Source organism: Indicator indicator, chromosome 19, assembly GCF_027791375.1.
Source record: "Indicator indicator isolate 239-I01 chromosome 19, UM_Iind_1.1, whole genome shotgun sequence".
Classification (NCBI taxonomy): Eukaryota; Metazoa; Chordata; class Aves; order Piciformes; family Indicatoridae; genus Indicator; species Indicator indicator.
This window is the reverse complement of record NC_072028.1, coordinates 6,805,884-6,824,511: the sequence shown is the minus strand read 5'-3', so window position 1 is coordinate 6,824,511 and position 18,628 is coordinate 6,805,884. Positions and strand designations below refer to the sequence as shown.

The window sequence follows — 18,628 nt, the reverse complement described above, 5'->3', positions numbered from 1 at the left end:
ACAGAAGAACTGAAGAAAAGAAATACCTCTCAGACACAGAAGGCCCCCAGGCGAACACTTAACCATTGACAGAAATAGGAGAGATTTATTGATTGGAACTGCATTTTAATCATATGGCTGGAGGAAAGAAAACTGTTCCTAGAGACTGACGGTTAGCCCCAGCATGGGGTATGATAAAACTGTTTCTGCCTTTAATATAGGGCATTGGCTATGTTAGAGCAAAAGAACATAAAAGAGTTCAACATCTGCAGGCAAAGTTGAATTTATTTACTCACGGGTTCAATTTTTATTTAAGATGGAAAACTTGAAAAGGTCAGAGCTGCTAACTTAGAAAGCATGCCTGTCATTTGTCTTCAAACATACACTTTTTCCTGAGCTTAGTTCAACGCTGAATCAATTAGTCAATTACAGTGTTCTCTGCTTTCAAATGATAGTTTGCTACTTTTCAATCATACAAGTAAAACCAAAACAAATTTCATTTTGTTTTAAGCTGTACTAGAAAATGTAGTTTTAGGACAATAAAAAGTCAGTTTAGGTAGGCAAATGTCTGTAGGCCTGTGTTTCTATACTTATAGATATTCATATGTATAAATCCAGCTTTACATTAGAGTCTAATCCTGCATTCATGTCTCCATGGAGTGCTCTGGATGGGAGCCATAGCTTACAGGCAGCTAAGAATATCAATACTATAGAGAAATTTTTTCCTTGATATTATTTCAGTAAAAGTCAAAAGTTGGTTTAGATTTAAGCTTATTTAGCAGGATGATTTTTCTTATGTTTCTTTTGAAAGTTTCTCACAAAACTACTTATATGTTTCAAAATTCTTTCAAACTAAAACATTGCTTTCAACCCTTTAAACTTGTTGAGGACAGCCTTACCATTAGTCTTCTAAACGAAGAAAAATCTTTGACCTAAGAACATCTGACAGTACTACATAACGTGTAGGCACTGCTGGCCTCAGTGACTGAATGTGGTCAAAACAAATGAGCTGAAGAGGAGGAAATAAAGCATAAAAGAAAAAAATGATATGATGTGTGGAAGCAGACACTGATGGTACTTGATTTATAGAAGGCAGGCAAAGAGTGTACATGGACTTTTGCAAGTCATAAGCAAACAATCAGTTTAAGTCATAAAAACAGAAAGGTGGTTCTCAAGGGAGGCAGGCAGTGAGGGGATGAAGAGTTCACTTAGGGACAAGCATCAAGGAATGGAAAAAGAGATGATCTGAAAATAACACTAAAGGAGCAAAATTATGAGGACAGAAAGAGGATAGTGAGATGACAAAGGTAAGAAACAGAAGAATTTTCCACATAAAAAGACAGTGGAAAGTTGACAAAAATAAAAACAGAGAGAAAGGAGGCATCACACAGGAAAAAGGAGTCAGTGGATACATCACTGAAATTAGTCTTGGTAGATCTGAAGCAGGAACTGGAGACAGAAGCAGAAAAGCACTTAAAGTATGGTAGCCTAGATGCTCAGGCTCTGAGAGGCAAATGACAGACTCAAGGAGTTTGGAAAGGACGGAAAAATGACTTGCTAAAATTCAGAGAAGGGTCTTTACAGGCTACTGACTAAACAGGAGCCTTGAAAGGGAGAAACAAATAAAATATTAGAGTTTTCTGTTGGTTTATTGTTGGGGACAAATTGTTTTGCTTTTTAAAAAGAGAATGACAAGGTAAGCAGAAGGGATTTTTGAAGGATGATGCAAAAAGACAATAATAAATTTTAGTACTGGACAAATATAATATCAAGACTAGGTAAGTAAGTAGCTGGAAGAAATCTGCCACAATATATAGAGAAGTAAACAAGAACATCTTTAGAAAAAGCTGCATCAAGCTGAGTGCTAGAGAAGAGGAGGAGTTACAATATAAGCTCAAAAAGATTGTCCATAGAGCAATAATGTTGGAGGAAAACACAGGCTCAAATAACCAGTTGGGATTTATTAGGTCAAAGTGCAGAACGGGAAAGTGAGGATAATATCAATACCCTGTGTAGTTTTGAGATTGTACTTTTTCATGGTGACATATGGACTGGGAACACAGGGGAAAACATTTGTAAAAACAAATAACTATTAAGTGACTGTTAGGCAGCCGGATAGATAAAGGGCTACCCTTTAAGCAAATCAGCATCTGGACTCTAAGGCAAACAAGTCCTGGAAATAAGCCAAAGCAGAAGCACAAGGATATGAATAAATTACACTCCTGAAGTATTTTTCCCAACAGTGACTATAACTGCAAGGAGTTCTCTATGAATCCCCTAATTTGTTTCTTTTTCTTACATGTACCAACAATGTTTTAATCCCAGAAAATTCAAGATATTATCAGCCCTGTAGAATGCTATTGCTTTCCAAATGAATGTTTTTCACAAGCACTTACTAACGATTTTGCTTGAATAAATGCACAGCTCCCTGTAGCATGTTGATTTTTATTGGTTCACTATTTTAATGTCTCAGAGCAGAAGGGAAAAAAAATATTTTGTCTAAATAATCCTGACATTTTGATTCATATGCACAGATGGTTAGCAAATTCTGTAGTAGCCAAATCAGTTTTAATGTTGCTGACTAAAACCTTAAAATCTCATTTGTCAGTGAAGAAATTAATAAACTGATCACAAAACTCATTCCACTCTAGTGGAATGACCTAAGCAGTCATATAACTATTATGTTTGTATGAATATACTTCAGCTTTATAAATCCCTTCTCCTCATACCAACTGCAGCTATGATACCAGATCACACATATTGTGTAATTGCTATTAAATAGTGTTTTGTCTGGTGAAAATTGAATATGTTAAGATCTATAGTGTGTTATCTTGTTTAATCCTACTTTTAAAATAGAACTCCTACAGATGTTAGAGGCATATTAACAGCGTGGGTTTCTTAACTCATGGGATTAGAGTGGTGTTGTGTTACACATCTAACAGTTCCTTCAGTTATTACTCCTCAAATCAGCTGTGCTGTATCAGACAAGGAGATTTAGACTCCTTGGTATTTCTGTTCAGATTCCACATGCCAGGAACTGTACCCCTTTTACAAACATAAAATTAAAGTCCCCTTAAACCACAGAAAATTTTTGCTGCCAGCATCACAACTGGATACGCTCATTTATTCCTCACAACTTGTCTACCAGTTTACATCCTGTATAGGTTGAATGAGCTAATGGTGATTTAGCAGCCACTCTGCAGTGAGTGTCATACATGGAAACCACAGTGCTTCCACACATAAGTTAAGGAGTCTCAGTCAACTGTATAATACATAGTCAAATGAGGTCTCCCAAATACAGAAGTCAAAAGTTAACTGAAGGAGAAAAAAGATTGATGTATTCTTTCAATTCTTAATCTGAAAATAATTGTGTGAAGTTTCTTTGACGTCTGAGTCACCTGCCTGCACTCAGTGTTGAAGGTGGAACTCCTTGGGTACTTAATGACCTACAGCATGCTAAAACCCACTCTTGGAGGAGTGAAATTAAAGGAAATTTCTATGGAGTGCTCCATAGCACTTTTATTCAGAAGAAAAAACAACAAGAACAAAATATCAGGAAAAAGACTACAATTTTAAAATTCACACTAAAATTGAAATCTCTAAGAAACAGTTATGAATTCATTTCAAAGCAACTGCAAAAATTCCATCTGGAGAGAAAAATCACATAGCCATTCCCAGCAATGGCTGCTAATAACTATGTTTGTACAGCTTCCCTATATACATGGTCCAAGACAAGGCCTGGAGACATTACAGTATCTTTGTTTAGCTTGTGCTTTTCTCAAGAACCTTGTCTGAATCTTCCTTCCTCTTTAATTTCTGCTACCCAGCTACTTGCCCAAACATATTTATGCTAGATGTAGTCAAAACTCTTACTGCCACTGTTTGCTTTGTAATCCAGACCTTAATATCTGTGGCAAAATTCACACTTCATAGACCACATTTTGAGGAAGCAGATTAACCTTCACTACTTGTAGAAGAGAGCAATAAATTGTGGGTTTATGGCTTTTTAGTTGCCTGTAGTGTTTGGATATTTGCTGTTAACAGAAGCAGATGGAAGAAGTCTTCAGAGGATAGTCAGCACTGGAATGGTTTTGTGGTGAGAATTTACCAGCTGTAATGAGAATTGCTGTTATTACCACTGAGTTGCTGATGACCTTCCAAGCATAACCAAAGGGTTACAAAAGGCAAGGACTTCACACAGAAGTTTGTGTTGGGACTGCTCAGATGAGCAGATCATAACAAATCAAGGAAAGTAAACAAAGAGCAGGAAAGGAAGACAGAAAATGAGGAAAGATAAAAGGACTGGCAAAAATACAAGTTTACAAGTGAGCTGACTTGGAGAGCAAGAATGCTGGGGAAAAAAATCAGATCTGGTGAAGCAATGAAGTGCTCCTCCCCAATTTCACACTGTTTGAATGATCATTTCTGTTCATAGAACCTTTCCTGTACTTATACAAGTGTTCCTCAGCTGTTTTCAGATTACAAAGCAGGCACTCTGTTGTTTTATGTACCACTGTAATGTGTTTATCTAGAGATTAAATAGACAGCTTCATGTATTTCATGACCTTGGTGGAGAGAAACAAAGCAATGAACTCACTCCTCACAAGCAAAGATAAATGTAGAAGTCTGCTGCCTACTGCTATGCAGTGCATCCAGCTCTAATTATGTGATAAGTGGATGGACTCAGTGTTAAACATATTTTGCAAAAGTTCTTGAACAAAGTGCTTACACTGGTTATGCAGATAGCTTGCTGAAAGCCACATGAATGCAAATTATTCTGCATGCACTATGAATCTGTATGAGTACCGGAAACCCTGGTCTTCCAAATCATGTTGTTTAGCTGCAGTCCTCTATTCCCACCAATAAACAGAACAGGTGCATTTGTTTTTCCTTCTCTCTCTAGAATTATGGTATTTTTACTTGTAATGGTACAGCAGAGTATTTGATTTTAAAGTCACTGGTAATTCAATCCTGAGTGGTGCTGAGCATTTATTATCGCATGACAAACCTCAAAGCAGCTAATTCTGATAAAAGCTGACACAATATTGAAGAAGTATCCCCCCCAAAAAAAAAACCCAAAAGAAACTTCAGCAGGAATTAAATGTCTTTACAACTACTTTGTAAGTCAAATAAGCTCTTCTTTTTACATTTGATGTTTAAAATTATTTCATAGAAAAAAAGTCTAAATTCCTGTGTTATATGGGTACCTAGATTTCTAAACTGCTTATGTAAAGATTTTAAGTTCTAGAAAAGGAAATTCAGATCAGGCTATGCAGAAATTTTTGTTAATATTTATGGAGGAGCCTCTTGATTGTCAATCTCTGAATGTTTTGAGAACAGGTGAGGCAGCTGTTTTATAAGGATGACACAGGAATAGCAATCCTGCCTTAATCCCATTTTCTCTTATCTTCTTTGCCCCAGAGAAATTATCTTTGAATTCTTTCACATGTGAAAACCATTTGTTTTCAAGGAGGTTTTTGGGCACTTGGAGCTCCACATATGTCAAGTGTGTTGGGGATGTGCTACAAGAACATGAAGTGGAAATAAAGTTGAGTGAAAAGGTCAGTACACATATCTAGTGTGGGAGGTTTCTGAAGGGAAAGATATGCTTCAGGAGACTTACTAGCTGTATTTACAGCTCTAGAAAACAAGAATGGCCAAAGAGCTCATCTCTGATGACCCCTAGCTGTCATGAAACTGTTCCTTATTGCCAAAGTTTGCTAGCAGCTGTAGAGGATTTGTCCTGCTCTGTTGAGTTTCACGTATGAATTCTGCTTGCTATGCATGTGAGTTTGTCTCACAGCCCCAAAACAGGAGCCAAATGGAAATTCCAATACACATTTTGTTATTGTGATTTTGCTAAAATGGTTTTATCCATTCCACCAAACTATTTCTCACGACAATGTTGTACTGGAGACAGTTTGCTTCAATATGAAAAGGCTGCTAGAATTTTAGACTGGTTCCCATAACATTTAGGCCACAATACAGTTCTGTTTCTTAAATATCAGCCTGGCAATGGCTTCTCATCTGTTCAGATCTGCTTATTGCTGCTCAAGTACCTAATCAGTCATCTGGCCTTTCAGCATCCAGCATGAGAGAATGGCTTGTGAAATGGGAAAAAGCCAATTCAGCTCGATCTCACTGCCTTGCTGAGCCATGCTGACACCTCCTCTTGGATCTTTTGCCTCTGTTCAGTTTGGTTTGCATGTTGACTTCCCTCCTAACAGGAAAGTGAAAGAGGATAGTCACCTGGCCATGCTCCTCATCTGTGTGCTGGTCAAAGGACAGCACTCTTTTGGTCAGCTTTGCACACAACTGTGGGCCTCACTAGTGATTTCTCCAAATTACATATAGGGGTCTAGAGGGGAGGGAGTTGCAGGGGAATCATCTACCATTAACAGAATTGTTAATGTCCAAGCATAGGGTCCAGCTCAGTAAGATGCACAGAGAAAAGGTTAACTGGAAGTCCCTAAGGGCAACATTTGCCTTGTAAAATAAGATTAAGAAGGACCAGGGTTAACTTTCATATCACAGAAGGTGGTAGAGGTAGGATTTGGTTTTGTTTTCAAATATATAAACAGAATGGACAGATCTGGCCTGTGTCTGCAAGTTACATAAAGCACGGAAAATAACAATATTATGTCTCAGAATTTTTTTAAAATTATGGAAAAAGCGAGCCAGAAGGAACCTAAAAAAAAGCAATTTTAGTTCAATATCTGGTCCTCAATATGATTTAGCCAATACCAAGAACCAAGACAGGAACTTTCACAGCTACAAGCATGTTTCTCAACAGCCTAAGCTGAAAAATAAATCTCTCCCGGTGGTGCTCTGAAAGTCTCATATCCTCTTTGAACCATAAGCAGAAGGAGATATATATTGTACTCCAGGGATTGTTTTACCCCAGTGGGTAGCACAACTGAATCAGAAGACAGTGCTGGGAGTCATCATAAATCATGGTGACAAGTAACCTATTCACTTACAAGTCTCTATAGGAATTGATGAATCATTTATTAAAGCACACATTAGTCATTTATTACTCTTTTATAAACCATTTATCAGTAGATATTCAAAATGTGAGCAAATCCTATTTTTCATTTAAGACTCACAGCACTGGTACATTTCAGATTTCACTGTGCTGATATTTTGTCAAATTACACAAATTTTATTCTCTTCACAGGAAACAATCTTTATTTAACTGGGAAAATAATTTCTACGAAAACACATTTAAAAAAAAAAAAAAAAAAAGATAAACCAGGAAAAATATTTTCCCAAATATTACTCTCCCTGATGTGGCAGAATTCTTACTGTTTTACATTTCTTTGCCCCAGAAATGTATGAAGTTGAAGGTAAGGATGGAAGCAGCAGAAGGAGCCACTGGCCACTGTTTCCTGGACAAAATGAAGCCTCTGTTTCTTGTGTGCAAGTAGGGACACTGGCAATTCCCACCACTTTTCAATGTATGACTAGATATGTGCTGCTGTTCCAAATCTGTGGTGAAGGACAGATATGAGAAGTAGGTGGGCTGCAGAAAATTATACCCTTAAGACACATCACTGCATTCTTTTCTGAAGTGCCTGATAGCATTTACCAAGGAAAGACAAGATATCCTATATTAAGGAAAAATAATGTGTTACTAAAGAGCATCAATGGAATCTTTTCCCTTGGAAACACACACTTTAAAAAAGCCAGGACAGAAACAGAAGAGGGTGAAAAGCCATTTTTGAGCATATATTTTTCATTCAGGAACGGTATGATAGCAAAGGTAGGATCTGATGGACTATTTTGTTTCGAGGAGAAAGAATAGATAGGTGGAGGTTAAATCGGTATTGTTGATATGTTGAAAAACGTTTTTTCCTCCACTTGGCCTTAGGAAAGGTCTGGACAGAGCCATGTCTACAGGAACAGATTTGGGAGAAGCATTTGCCAGCTTGTGGCTTCCAGCAGATGCTACAATGCTGTTTTCATCACCTATAGAGTAAAATCCCTGTTTTGCAGACATATAACTCTGCAGTGGTCTGCTACCAATTGTTAAAGTGACACAAGAAAATAATTCTCCTATCCTTATTGTGCTAGGTTGTGTCAGTGTGACACAGTTTCAAACCATCACAGAGGTATAGAAACAATACTGAGCAGCGTTAATGTTCACTCAGTCTCTTTCCTGCGCATTTTGAATATCCTGTAGTACACAAACCAGATTTTCCAGAATGATCAATTCCAGCTCCATGCTTTGCTTCATTTCTTACTTTCACATAAGTAAGCCCTTCTTGCTGAACAAAAATCAATCCTAAGGCCTTAACTTGCTGGAAAGGAAATGCCAAACTGCTCTCTGTGATACAAAGTACATGCTGTATGCACTAATAATTCACAAAATTAATTTAAAAAAAGCTTTCATAATATAGAATAAACTTCATACATTTTAAAACTTCCTGAAAAATAGGCCAATAACTTTTCAAATATCTTTTTTTTTACTTTTTAACTTATTCACTGTAATTTAAATCTGTCACAGTATCCCAGCTATTATGGCCTTTTAAAAGGTAGACCTTGTTACCTCACCTGGGATTTTTGGAGGAGCTTTTAAAACATTGTTCTTTTGGGGCATTAAAGACGAAACTATTTAAAGCCCTGGAGGGAACAGGGTACCATTTACACATATGAATGGATTTTTGTGCTGTGCAGAGCTTATTATGAGCAGTTAGGGTAAATATACATGAGAACAAGACTGGTATTGCAGAGGCATGTGGGGTCAGAGGGCAGTAACAAAATAATTAACAGGACTGAATCCCACAAAGCAGTGTCTCATACATTAACCCATCGAAGTACCTGACATATATTTATAACTTCAAGGTCTTAAACCATCCTTCTGAAGTTAATGGAAGTGCTGTGTTGGATCACAGCCAGGGTTCCTCAGCTTCTCCTATGATTATGCCCTGACACACAATCAATGAATTTTTCCCTAAGCTGAAGGCCCCAGTTGCAGCAGAATGGCAAGGGTGTGATATGCAGGGGTAAAAAATAGCAGCTGGAAGAACAGATTCACTGGACAAGTCCCCAATCTTCCAGCAAGATCTGTGTAAACACAGCAGAGCAGCAAGAGAGAAGCATTTAAAGCTTCCTGAAACATCAAACAAAAGTCATGCATGAGCATTCTGAATAGGTGGGTAAGGATCTGGCTTCTAAAAATCTGTTTCTGGGTTAAAAAAAGAGTAAAAAATTGGTCAAATGTCTAAAGACAAAGTTCATCTTCAGTGGACAGAGACATGCTCACGCATAGCTGAGTTTACCTTGCACTGAGAAATAAAATATGCTAACACACATAGGACTACTTTGAAATAGAAATACACAGAAACATAGAACTTTGGAGAAAGCTATGAAAAAAAAAATCATTATACGAAAAAAATGGTTATACTTCTGTTTTGGCATTAATATTATTGAAATCACACATCTTTATTAAGATGTATATAACAATGCATTCTACATTCTTCAAAGCACCCCTTAAGTCCATTTTGGGATACCTGGTGCTGTATTTGTACAGAACTATGTTCTCATAACTTTTGTTTTCACTGTGTCAGATCAAGAATGAATTTGGCCCTTGTGCTCACAGATGAAGAGAACACATTGAAAACCTGGCCTAACTGAGCTACACCAACAGCATATGACCAATACAGGTAGAGCTATTTTAGGTATAATTTATACTGCCAGAAGAAAATATAGGCCAGTAAAAAAAGCCTATGTTTTATAAAAGGGAAGAGCACACTGAGAAAGAGTATATTTAAAGAGAAAGAAGACAGATGAGAAAATATGTCAAATCCATAAGAAGACAATCCTAAAGCAACCAGTCTTGAAGTAAAGAAAAGAAGATGCACTGTGAAAGTAAACCTTTAGATCTATGGAATTTGAGCTGTCTAGTTCAAAAGCTATCTTGTAGAATATGCCTTTTTCAAAGATTTTCAAACTCTTCAAATCAATAGTATTGCATCATGGGATATGTGACTGGTGTTTAAATACAGTAACTAAGTAGTTTAAGCAGTAAGCTAAACAAAGTGGCATTAACTCTATTAATAGAGGGTGTCCCTCCTTTTCCACTACTTATGTCAAATAGAGCATATGTTTCTAAAAGGGCCTGACACCACACGTCTAAAGGATGATTTCTCCTGCCTTATTCGGGAATAAGAATATCACTTAGCAAGGCAGGGGGAAGATTTCTGAGGGCATTAACATCTTTAAATAGTGAAAGGTTCAAAACCATGTCATGAACTATTGAAAAAAAAGAGATGTCTCTATGGGAAATTTAATGTGATATGAAGTTCAAGAAAACTGCGTAAGACTGGACTTTTCAAACAGAAACATAATGCTGTCTCTTCACAGATGTTATTTTATTTCTATACTGAAACCAGACTTGCAAAGGGTACAGAGTACTTTTTACTGTCACTGACTGAGCTGAATTTGTGAACATTTCTGAATATCCACAGAAAAAGACATGGTCTACTGGTGCATTTAGGGCTTAGCAAGCACCCAAGTAATTTAACAACCTAACTCAAACAGGATATAGAATTATAGAAAGATTTCTTCAAAATAATTCTATTGAAAGATATTTGGAAGTATTTCTTCAGCAAAAGAAAGCTCAAAATTTGGAAATTCTAGTATGTGGGAGTCTGAATGACATTAATTGTTATCAATATTGATCAGCACAATTACTGCCTATTTCTAAATACACTGAGTTATCATTTTACATTTTTATGTTCCAGAAGGTTAAAAAATTACAATGTTTTAAATATATTTTAACAGTCAGGTAACAGCTTTCAGAGCATTAAAAGCCTGATCTAATGGGTAATTCTAAGGGACTGAATAGTTTGATCAATGCCATTTAGTTACAACTTAATTACTTGAAAGGTTTGGATCAGGTTCTCCATGGTAGTTTGTAGATGACTGAAATACTTCTGTGTCAGAGGATTTTACTTTGGTAATTAACAGTTGTTGCCACTGATTAGTTAAAAATAGTATTCTTGGCCAAAAGGGGTTGGTCTCTTCTCCAAGGCAACCAGCAACAGAAGGAGTGGACACAGTCTCAAGTTGTGCCAGGGGAGGTATGGGCTGGATATTGGGAGGAAGTTCTACACACAGGGAGTGATTTGCCATTGGAATGGGCTACCAAGGGAGGTGGTGCAGTCACCGTCCCTGGAGACGTTCAAGAAAAGACTGGATGAGGCACTTAGTGCCATGGTCTAGTTGATTGGATAGGGCTGGGTGATAGGTTAGACTGGATGATCTTGGAAGTCTCTTCCAACCTGGTTGATTCTATGATCCTATGAAAAGTTGTTATTGTTTCTTATTGCCACTTCTGTTTTTATTTTTTTTCTGGAAAACAAAAAAAAAAAAAATCTTGTTCTTCCTTTTTTAATCAGATTATCCAGTTTGCTCTTCTAAAATAAATAATTATTCAAGGGAAGTTGCATAACTTTTTTTCAAAATTATCTGTTGTAAAAGCACTAATACAGACCATTAAAACAAAACTAACAAACAAACAAAAACCTTACAGAGAAAAGCAAGATACTTTCCTTTTCTACTTCTAATATCACCTTAAAATCAGCATCCCTTATGCTTACTTCTTATCATCTGGGAATATTGTCTAAAATCTGCAAAGCCTCAGGAAATTTTTACAGCAAAATCTAAACCAGCTGTTATTTGGTAAAAATTTTTGACATTTTCTAATTCCTTCCAAACACCAGAGGCAAAAAAAAAAAAAAAAAATCAATCAGACTAATAATAAAAGTAGGAGAGGGAAGAGAGCAGTACGAGAAGGGCAGAAAGTTTGATAGAGGTTTTACCTAAAACCAGAAGCTTTGCAGTAGCACTATTACACTCTCCTGCAGGCAGTGAATACCTTTTGTTTTGGTTTGTTGTTTTTTTTTGTTTTTTTTTTTGTTTTTTTTCCAGAATTTTCATCATTCTTCAGTGGAATTCAACCTGCAGGGGAAAATCCCTTTCCTTGCATATTTGACCCAAAGGTTAAATTTAAAACTTTTCAGACTAGAGCTTTCATTATAGAACTATCAACACTATCTGTCCCACAGGTGAAGTACTGAAGCCAGGACAAAATGTGTTGCTTTCATCCATGCTCCTGACCATCAAAAGCCCTAAGCTAGAAGCAGGCAAGAGGGAATTATACATTTCCCCCATAGGAGTAAAGGAAGAAAGTTACTTCTAGCAAACATATTTGACAGGTTTTCATCTTGCTAGCCAACATCCAAACACTGTCTCTCACCATAATTTTTACCTTGTGGCTGCACATTGTTTTGGAAATGATGCATACCAAGTTATTAATGTGAAAGAAGAAAAGAACAGCTCTGTCCCATTTTGTTGAACTATGTCTTCAAATATTTTCTTCCATTAAGGAACATTTTTACACTTAGAAACCTGCTAATTACAATTACATGCACCATTTTGTAGAACATGGATGACAAATTCTTACCTCCTTCTTTGTAAATTCTGGTGGATGGTCATTTTTGTCATCAATAAGAATAGTGGCAGTTGCTGTGCCAGTTAGTCCCACATCAAGACCACCCATATCCTTAGCTTCTATAACGAGCTCATATTTTGTGCTTTCCATAGTCTGAAAAAATAACAGAAGGGCAAAGGTTAAAAAATTTCCCACATCAGGTTCCATATTCTTATTAATTCACACTGAAATACAAAAAAAGTAAATAGAAAATTTAGCTGGGTCTGGTAAATAGCATAGAACAATCTCTGTTATCACAGTGTTTTACAGCTTTCTATGAGCTTCAGCTATTACAGTGGAAACCTGATTTGGAATACATTATGACAAGAAGCAGGTGAATATTGGTAAACAGTGCATAATCTATCCTGTTATTTGAGAAGACTGGGAAAGGGAAGAGAAATTAAAATATACCTGCTCTTTAAAAGTAAGGTCTCACTTCAGTGCACCAGTATTTAGCAGCTTGCCTCATCAGTGCTATGATGGGTTGGTACATAATTAAATACTAATGTCACGAGCTACATATAAATACACTTCATTTTATTAAATCACTTTCACACTGTGCATTAGCATTTAGAATGGTAATTTAAGTTTGCTTCACTGTAAGAAACAAGAAAACAGTTTAAAAAATGGACAACAACTGCCAGTTATTGCATGAAGGAAATGTGGAGAGTAACACTGAATATATACATCTATAATATCCAATCCATCTTTTATGGCTAGTTATCTGACTGTCTATATATGGTAGAACCAAACAGTACAGATCCATAAGCAAAAGCCATCCCTAATTTTCCCCTCCTGACAGTCATACCTTGGGGGGAAAAAAATAAATAAATAAAACGTGGCCACTTCTGCAATGGGAATGTGCCAACATTTCTAATTCACCTCTCTCATCAGGCATGAAAACACATCTGTTTGCAAGCTGGACAACAGGATAGTTATACATCCCATCAAAGAAAGCTGCTGTCAGCATCAGAGCCTGCTCCCATGGAAGTCAGAGAATTTTGACATACATTTTGCTGGACACAAGACTGGAGACCTAATTAAAATGAATATTTTCCCCATTTGTATGGCTGCCTTATATGGAACCATCTGCCCCAAGACCATATGTGATGCATCATCAATGGAGAACACAGATGGGAAATTACTAGAGTCACCTTTAAAATTATATGGCAAGAATATCATGCATGCTCAGGAAGGTTTTTTTCCAACTTTCCTTGAAACAGAAGTCTGGATGTCAGGGGCAGAGCAACATAATGACGCCTGAAGGGTTGGTGGGGCACCACTGCTAGAAGATTTTGTAACCTCAGACCAGTTCTGTCAGCTAATTGTGTTTATGTGAACCCAGGCTACATATCTTTGACATCACTCATGTCCTTTATCTAACACTTTTACAGAGAATTACCATGCAGGGAGATGACTTGCATGGAACTCCGTATAGCAACACAGTCATCTCTTGTCTACCACCAACATGCTGCTTTATGAGGCAGAATCAAGGAAGCTGAAATGGGGCTTATCCCTATTATTTCACCCATTAAAAATTAAAAAAGACTTATTCCTCATCTCTAGCTTAGCAAAGCAACCACTCAGATCACACAATCTTCTCTGTAAAAGATCTGAAAGCATTTAACACATAGTGCATTTTGCATTATACATTTAACTGAGTACTTTGTAATACCTTTCTTGAAGCCTGAGTTAAGAGATCCCAAGTAATTTGTACTTAAATCTTGAAGTGTTTTAGGCCATAAGAGAAGCAACCATATCAGTTGCTCATCAGATCAGCTATTACAGAGCAACACATTTTCATGTAAAATCAATGAACCATGCCAAAAGATATACTTAGTTCTAAAAACATATGGACTGCTGAAAAATCAGATGCCACTGTCACACTGGGCATCCTAAGAAATGTATTTCCTTACGTCCTACTACTTCATTCCATGAAATTCATCTCAGAAGGCAGCAAACCCAGACAGGATTTTGATTTATAGCAGCATATAAATATATGCAAAGAAATATTACCAACATGTCTCTAATACAAATTCAGATTCCAGAGTGGAACAAAATTTACAGTTTTCATATATCTATTTTCTCAAACATATTCAATGTATTAAAGCCTGAATGGAGCTTCTCTCCCCTCCCCGAGATGCAACCTTTTCATTATTTTGATTAGGATGTTGTTATTATTGTATGGAAAACTTGCAAAGTCATTTATCACTTCAAGTTTATAAGCCTCTTTGCCCATTTTTACTCACAAATTGGTCTTTTTTTTTTCCCCCTTTAAAAACTGTTCCATTTTCTATTGCAAGCAAGTCCATTTATGCTGGAAATTGTGTCTACTGCAGCAGAAATTCCTAGGATAGGAGTCCTCCAATGTTTAAGCTTACAACAGAACGTGAAAAACTTTGAATTGTGAGTAGTATTTCATATCATTATGTGCTATGCAGCACTTTCTACATCTAGTTCTGTCACCAAATATTTGCTTTGTTAGAGAAAGCAATTCCTAACTGATTCAAACCCAGGAGCAGAGGCATGTTCTCATTAGATGCTCTCTTTACATTAGGAGATTGCATGTAAAGGATTTTTTAGCATATCTCATAGCCCAGGTAATTCAGGCACAAGTAACAATTACTTGGATCTGTGTGACTGATCACACTATTGGTAATTCCTGGGACACAGGAAAGGGGATCTTTGGGCAGAACATGGCTCCCTGTGCACTTACTAACTCAGGTACTCAGCTGATGAAGAACTCTGTGAAGAACCAGGGTCTTTGCTGGGGGCACTGCTCCAGGTAGGGGCTACCATGGAACCCCGTCATTTTTTTTTTGTTTTTCAGTGGGCTTGGGTCTTTGACCCCAGTGCAGTCTCTCCCTGCACTTGCTCCTATCCTGTGAAAAATGAGTGCTCCTGGAGGGGGCAGTGAAGGTGTAAAGCAGCCTCACTTTACCTTCTCCATCCCTGCTACATGATACAAATTAGAGACAAGTGCAGTACCCATACTGGGAGTATTTTGAGACCCCATGGTCCCTCAGACTATTGTCCCACCATGGCATTGCCTGTCATTAAACCCTGGCCTTGTGCTCCTTGAAGCAGTGACCTAGCCTATGAAGTACACTCTTTCAAAACCAACCCAAATAACACCATTCCGATAGTGAAATGTTAGCGATATAAATATGCAACAACTTTCAACAGAGTGAATCTATAGCTAAAAAGGATAATAGATGATTTTAATAAATGAACATTAAGTCTCTGTTTGTGAGGCTTATTAATTATCAACAGTGACTTTGTGGAGTACAACACTGTGGAGAGAGTTTGTATAATTACAGCAGGAGAAGCATTCCTTTCCCCATAAATTTTCACTCTAGTCATTTAGCCACGGCAGGGGTGACGCTGGCAAATTGTTTGGTTTGCCAAGGAGGTGAGCTGTGAGTGGTTTTCTCTGAAGGTCCACCCACTGCCATTCTCAACAGTGTTAACATTCCTATCAGATTTCACTCCCCTGCTGCCGTTGACATAACTGGTTCAGAACTAGTAAGCAAAAAGAGGCCAGAAAGGTATTTTTTCAGATTTCTGATTCCTTACAAGGCCAGCAGGATCTAATCACAGCAAAGGGGAATAAACAGTTCAGTGCAAACACACACAGATGGAAAAAAACACCTGATTGCTTTTGGGTAGCACTGAAAGAAACCAGGTAGCAATGGCTTTCTGCTGAGGTTTAATCTTTTAATATTTCCTACAGATACAATAGAAAACTTCCAGAGCCTCAAAAGAAGCAACGCATGGATAGTACTTCACACTGCCAGCAGTGGCAGCCCAGGGCTATCGCTTGCATGCTGTAAGGCATTCATGTGCCATTTAAATTAATCTGGAATTGACAGCATCTTCCACATAATAGGACTTAAAATGTATGACGGAAACAAGTGGAGCTACTTAAATGATTACAAGAAAGTATTAGGACCCTTAGGTGGCCACTGAAATTTTCAAACTTGTCCAAGTCTCAAATTTCCAGTTATGTACATGGACTCTCAAAGCTTTGGTAAAAAGCTCTCTCTGCAAGTCCAAAGCATTTAGAAGTGTGACCATTGTGTCTCTTGTTTATTTATCTTTGAAGGTAGAGCAATCACTCAAGTAAATTGATGTTTTCTCTGGCTTTTTCCCATCTATCTTTAGACAGTCAAATGAAGTGCCTACTTTTTGGAGCATTGCTGCCAGTCAAAGGAGAGAAGACATTTTTGCATTTACCTGCACCAATGATCTCAGGAGATCAATGCTCCCTAATGTGCAAACCTTAATGCATGACTAAAGCTGGCTGAAGATCTCAATGGCTTGATAAAGATCACAAAAAATAGCTTGAAAGTGAGGAATAGAAATCACATTCCGGCACTGTGTTAAAGAAGCACATCCAAGCAGTAAATGATTAGTTGTTTATCTACATTTGACAGCCCTAGTAACTTTGTCTTTGGTTGTGGGAAAAGATTGAGAAAAAAACCAAAACAACCTAGTTTTGCTTAACTTCTGTAGTTCAAAACTTTCAATCAAGCCTTTTTATTTGAATATAAAGAAAAGCAGAAGAAGTGAAGCAGATTCACAAGAAAAAGGAGCATGAGAAAACTCTTGTAGCAAAGATCCATTTTACCACTGACACCTGAAGCAGTTGTTAATAAACTTAATCTATGAAGTTGGCATATAGATGGCGTATGTATGAAAACCACTTCATTCTGGCTGAAAATGGAAATCCTGGGCACAGTCAGAATCTGTCAGATACAACGCACATTAGGAAGCCTATTTACTGAAATAATGCTTTTTGGTTTTCCAGTAAAACTATCTAGTTATTTTCAGTAGATAATATATTTCTTGAAGGACACACTGTGGGGTGTTTGGAAATCCAATTGTGAGGCTGAAGTTCAACTAAGAAGAATTTGGATCAAGGCTTAATCTTCTTTAACTTGTGAAGACGGACTGAGTTGAGAATTTTAGGCTTCTTTAGTCTTGTATTTAATCTGCAGTTTAAAGATGTTTAAATAGGAGTTCAACATATTTTCTCGTAGATCTTCACAACACTGTTTTACTACCAGTGTTTAAATTATATTTTGTAGTTTCTCTTTTAGTGAATGCTAGGATCCTGCTGGGGATTTCAGGCTGTGAATCTCTGCCTCACATCAGCAGCCAGGTAAAAACTGAAGATAGGCACCAAGCAACACAATTCCAGAAAACATGTCTTCAGTGTTTCCTCCTGGTTGTGTTTTCTCCTCCTCATTAAGTGTCTTTACCTAGGTCTTCATCCAGAGCTCTCCAGTCATTTTAAGATTACTTAAGATTACCTACAAACTGCATGTCCAGAAAAGGACACACTTACACCACAACATCCAAGACTTACTTTTGTGCTTTAGTATTTCATTTAAAAAACCCTGGGGAGAATAGAAATTCCCCAAATTCAAAAAGTACTCAGTTAAGACCAAGCCAAACACTGCTGGGAAGCAAACAGCGTACAGAATGTTCAAAACTGTGTAACAGTTTTAAGTATTTTTTCAGTCCATCTTAACCCTTCTTGGCAATAGAAGAGTTTTTTGGTTTTGTTTTCCCTATTTAGTGAATAGTTGCATTTTCTGTAACAATGCAACAGTGCCTCAACTCTTCTATTTATAATGCTGTATATAAACTATGTATTCATGCATAATACTATCTCAATAATGTGCTACCATGTCATAGTTGCTACTAATACCTTTATAATATAATGCTAACCCGAAGGAAAAAAATCATAGGATCTAAAATTTTTCAGTTCATGCTAGAGAAATGCTTATGTTCATTTTGGATGATCATTGTATATAGCATGTACTGAATATGTCTTATTAAGACACAATCAATGTTCCTGTTGAGTAACAGTATCAACATTGAATCTCACATTGTTCCAGAGTATGCTGTCAGGATTTTGCAAACGTAGAACAAAAAAATGAAGCAATGTGTCTATTAACTGCTCTAACAGACATAACACTCTTATAATTATAGCATGAGCATTTATTTTAAGTGCCAATTGCTGCCATGTAAAAAGGGCAATATACACAGAGGCTTTGCATTCAGACCTTGAATTACATTTTGATAAATATAAAACCCCAAACAATTCAGTAATGTAAATCCTCTTTAAGCTCACCAATTTCCGAT

At 37.0% G+C, this 18,628-nt stretch overlaps 1 protein-coding gene across 1 annotated transcript in view; it reads right to left on the bottom strand.

Annotated features, from left to right (window-relative positions):
• Positions 1-18,628, bottom strand: part of CDH13 (cadherin 13) — a 466,549-nt gene that overhangs the window by 75,709 nt on the left and 372,212 nt on the right. Inside the window, exon 8 of the mRNA XM_054389914.1 lies at positions 12,449-12,589. Within this exon, the coding sequence (XP_054245889.1) occupies positions 12,449-12,589 (141 nt within the window). The remainder of the gene's footprint in view (positions 1-12,448; positions 12,590-18,628) is intronic.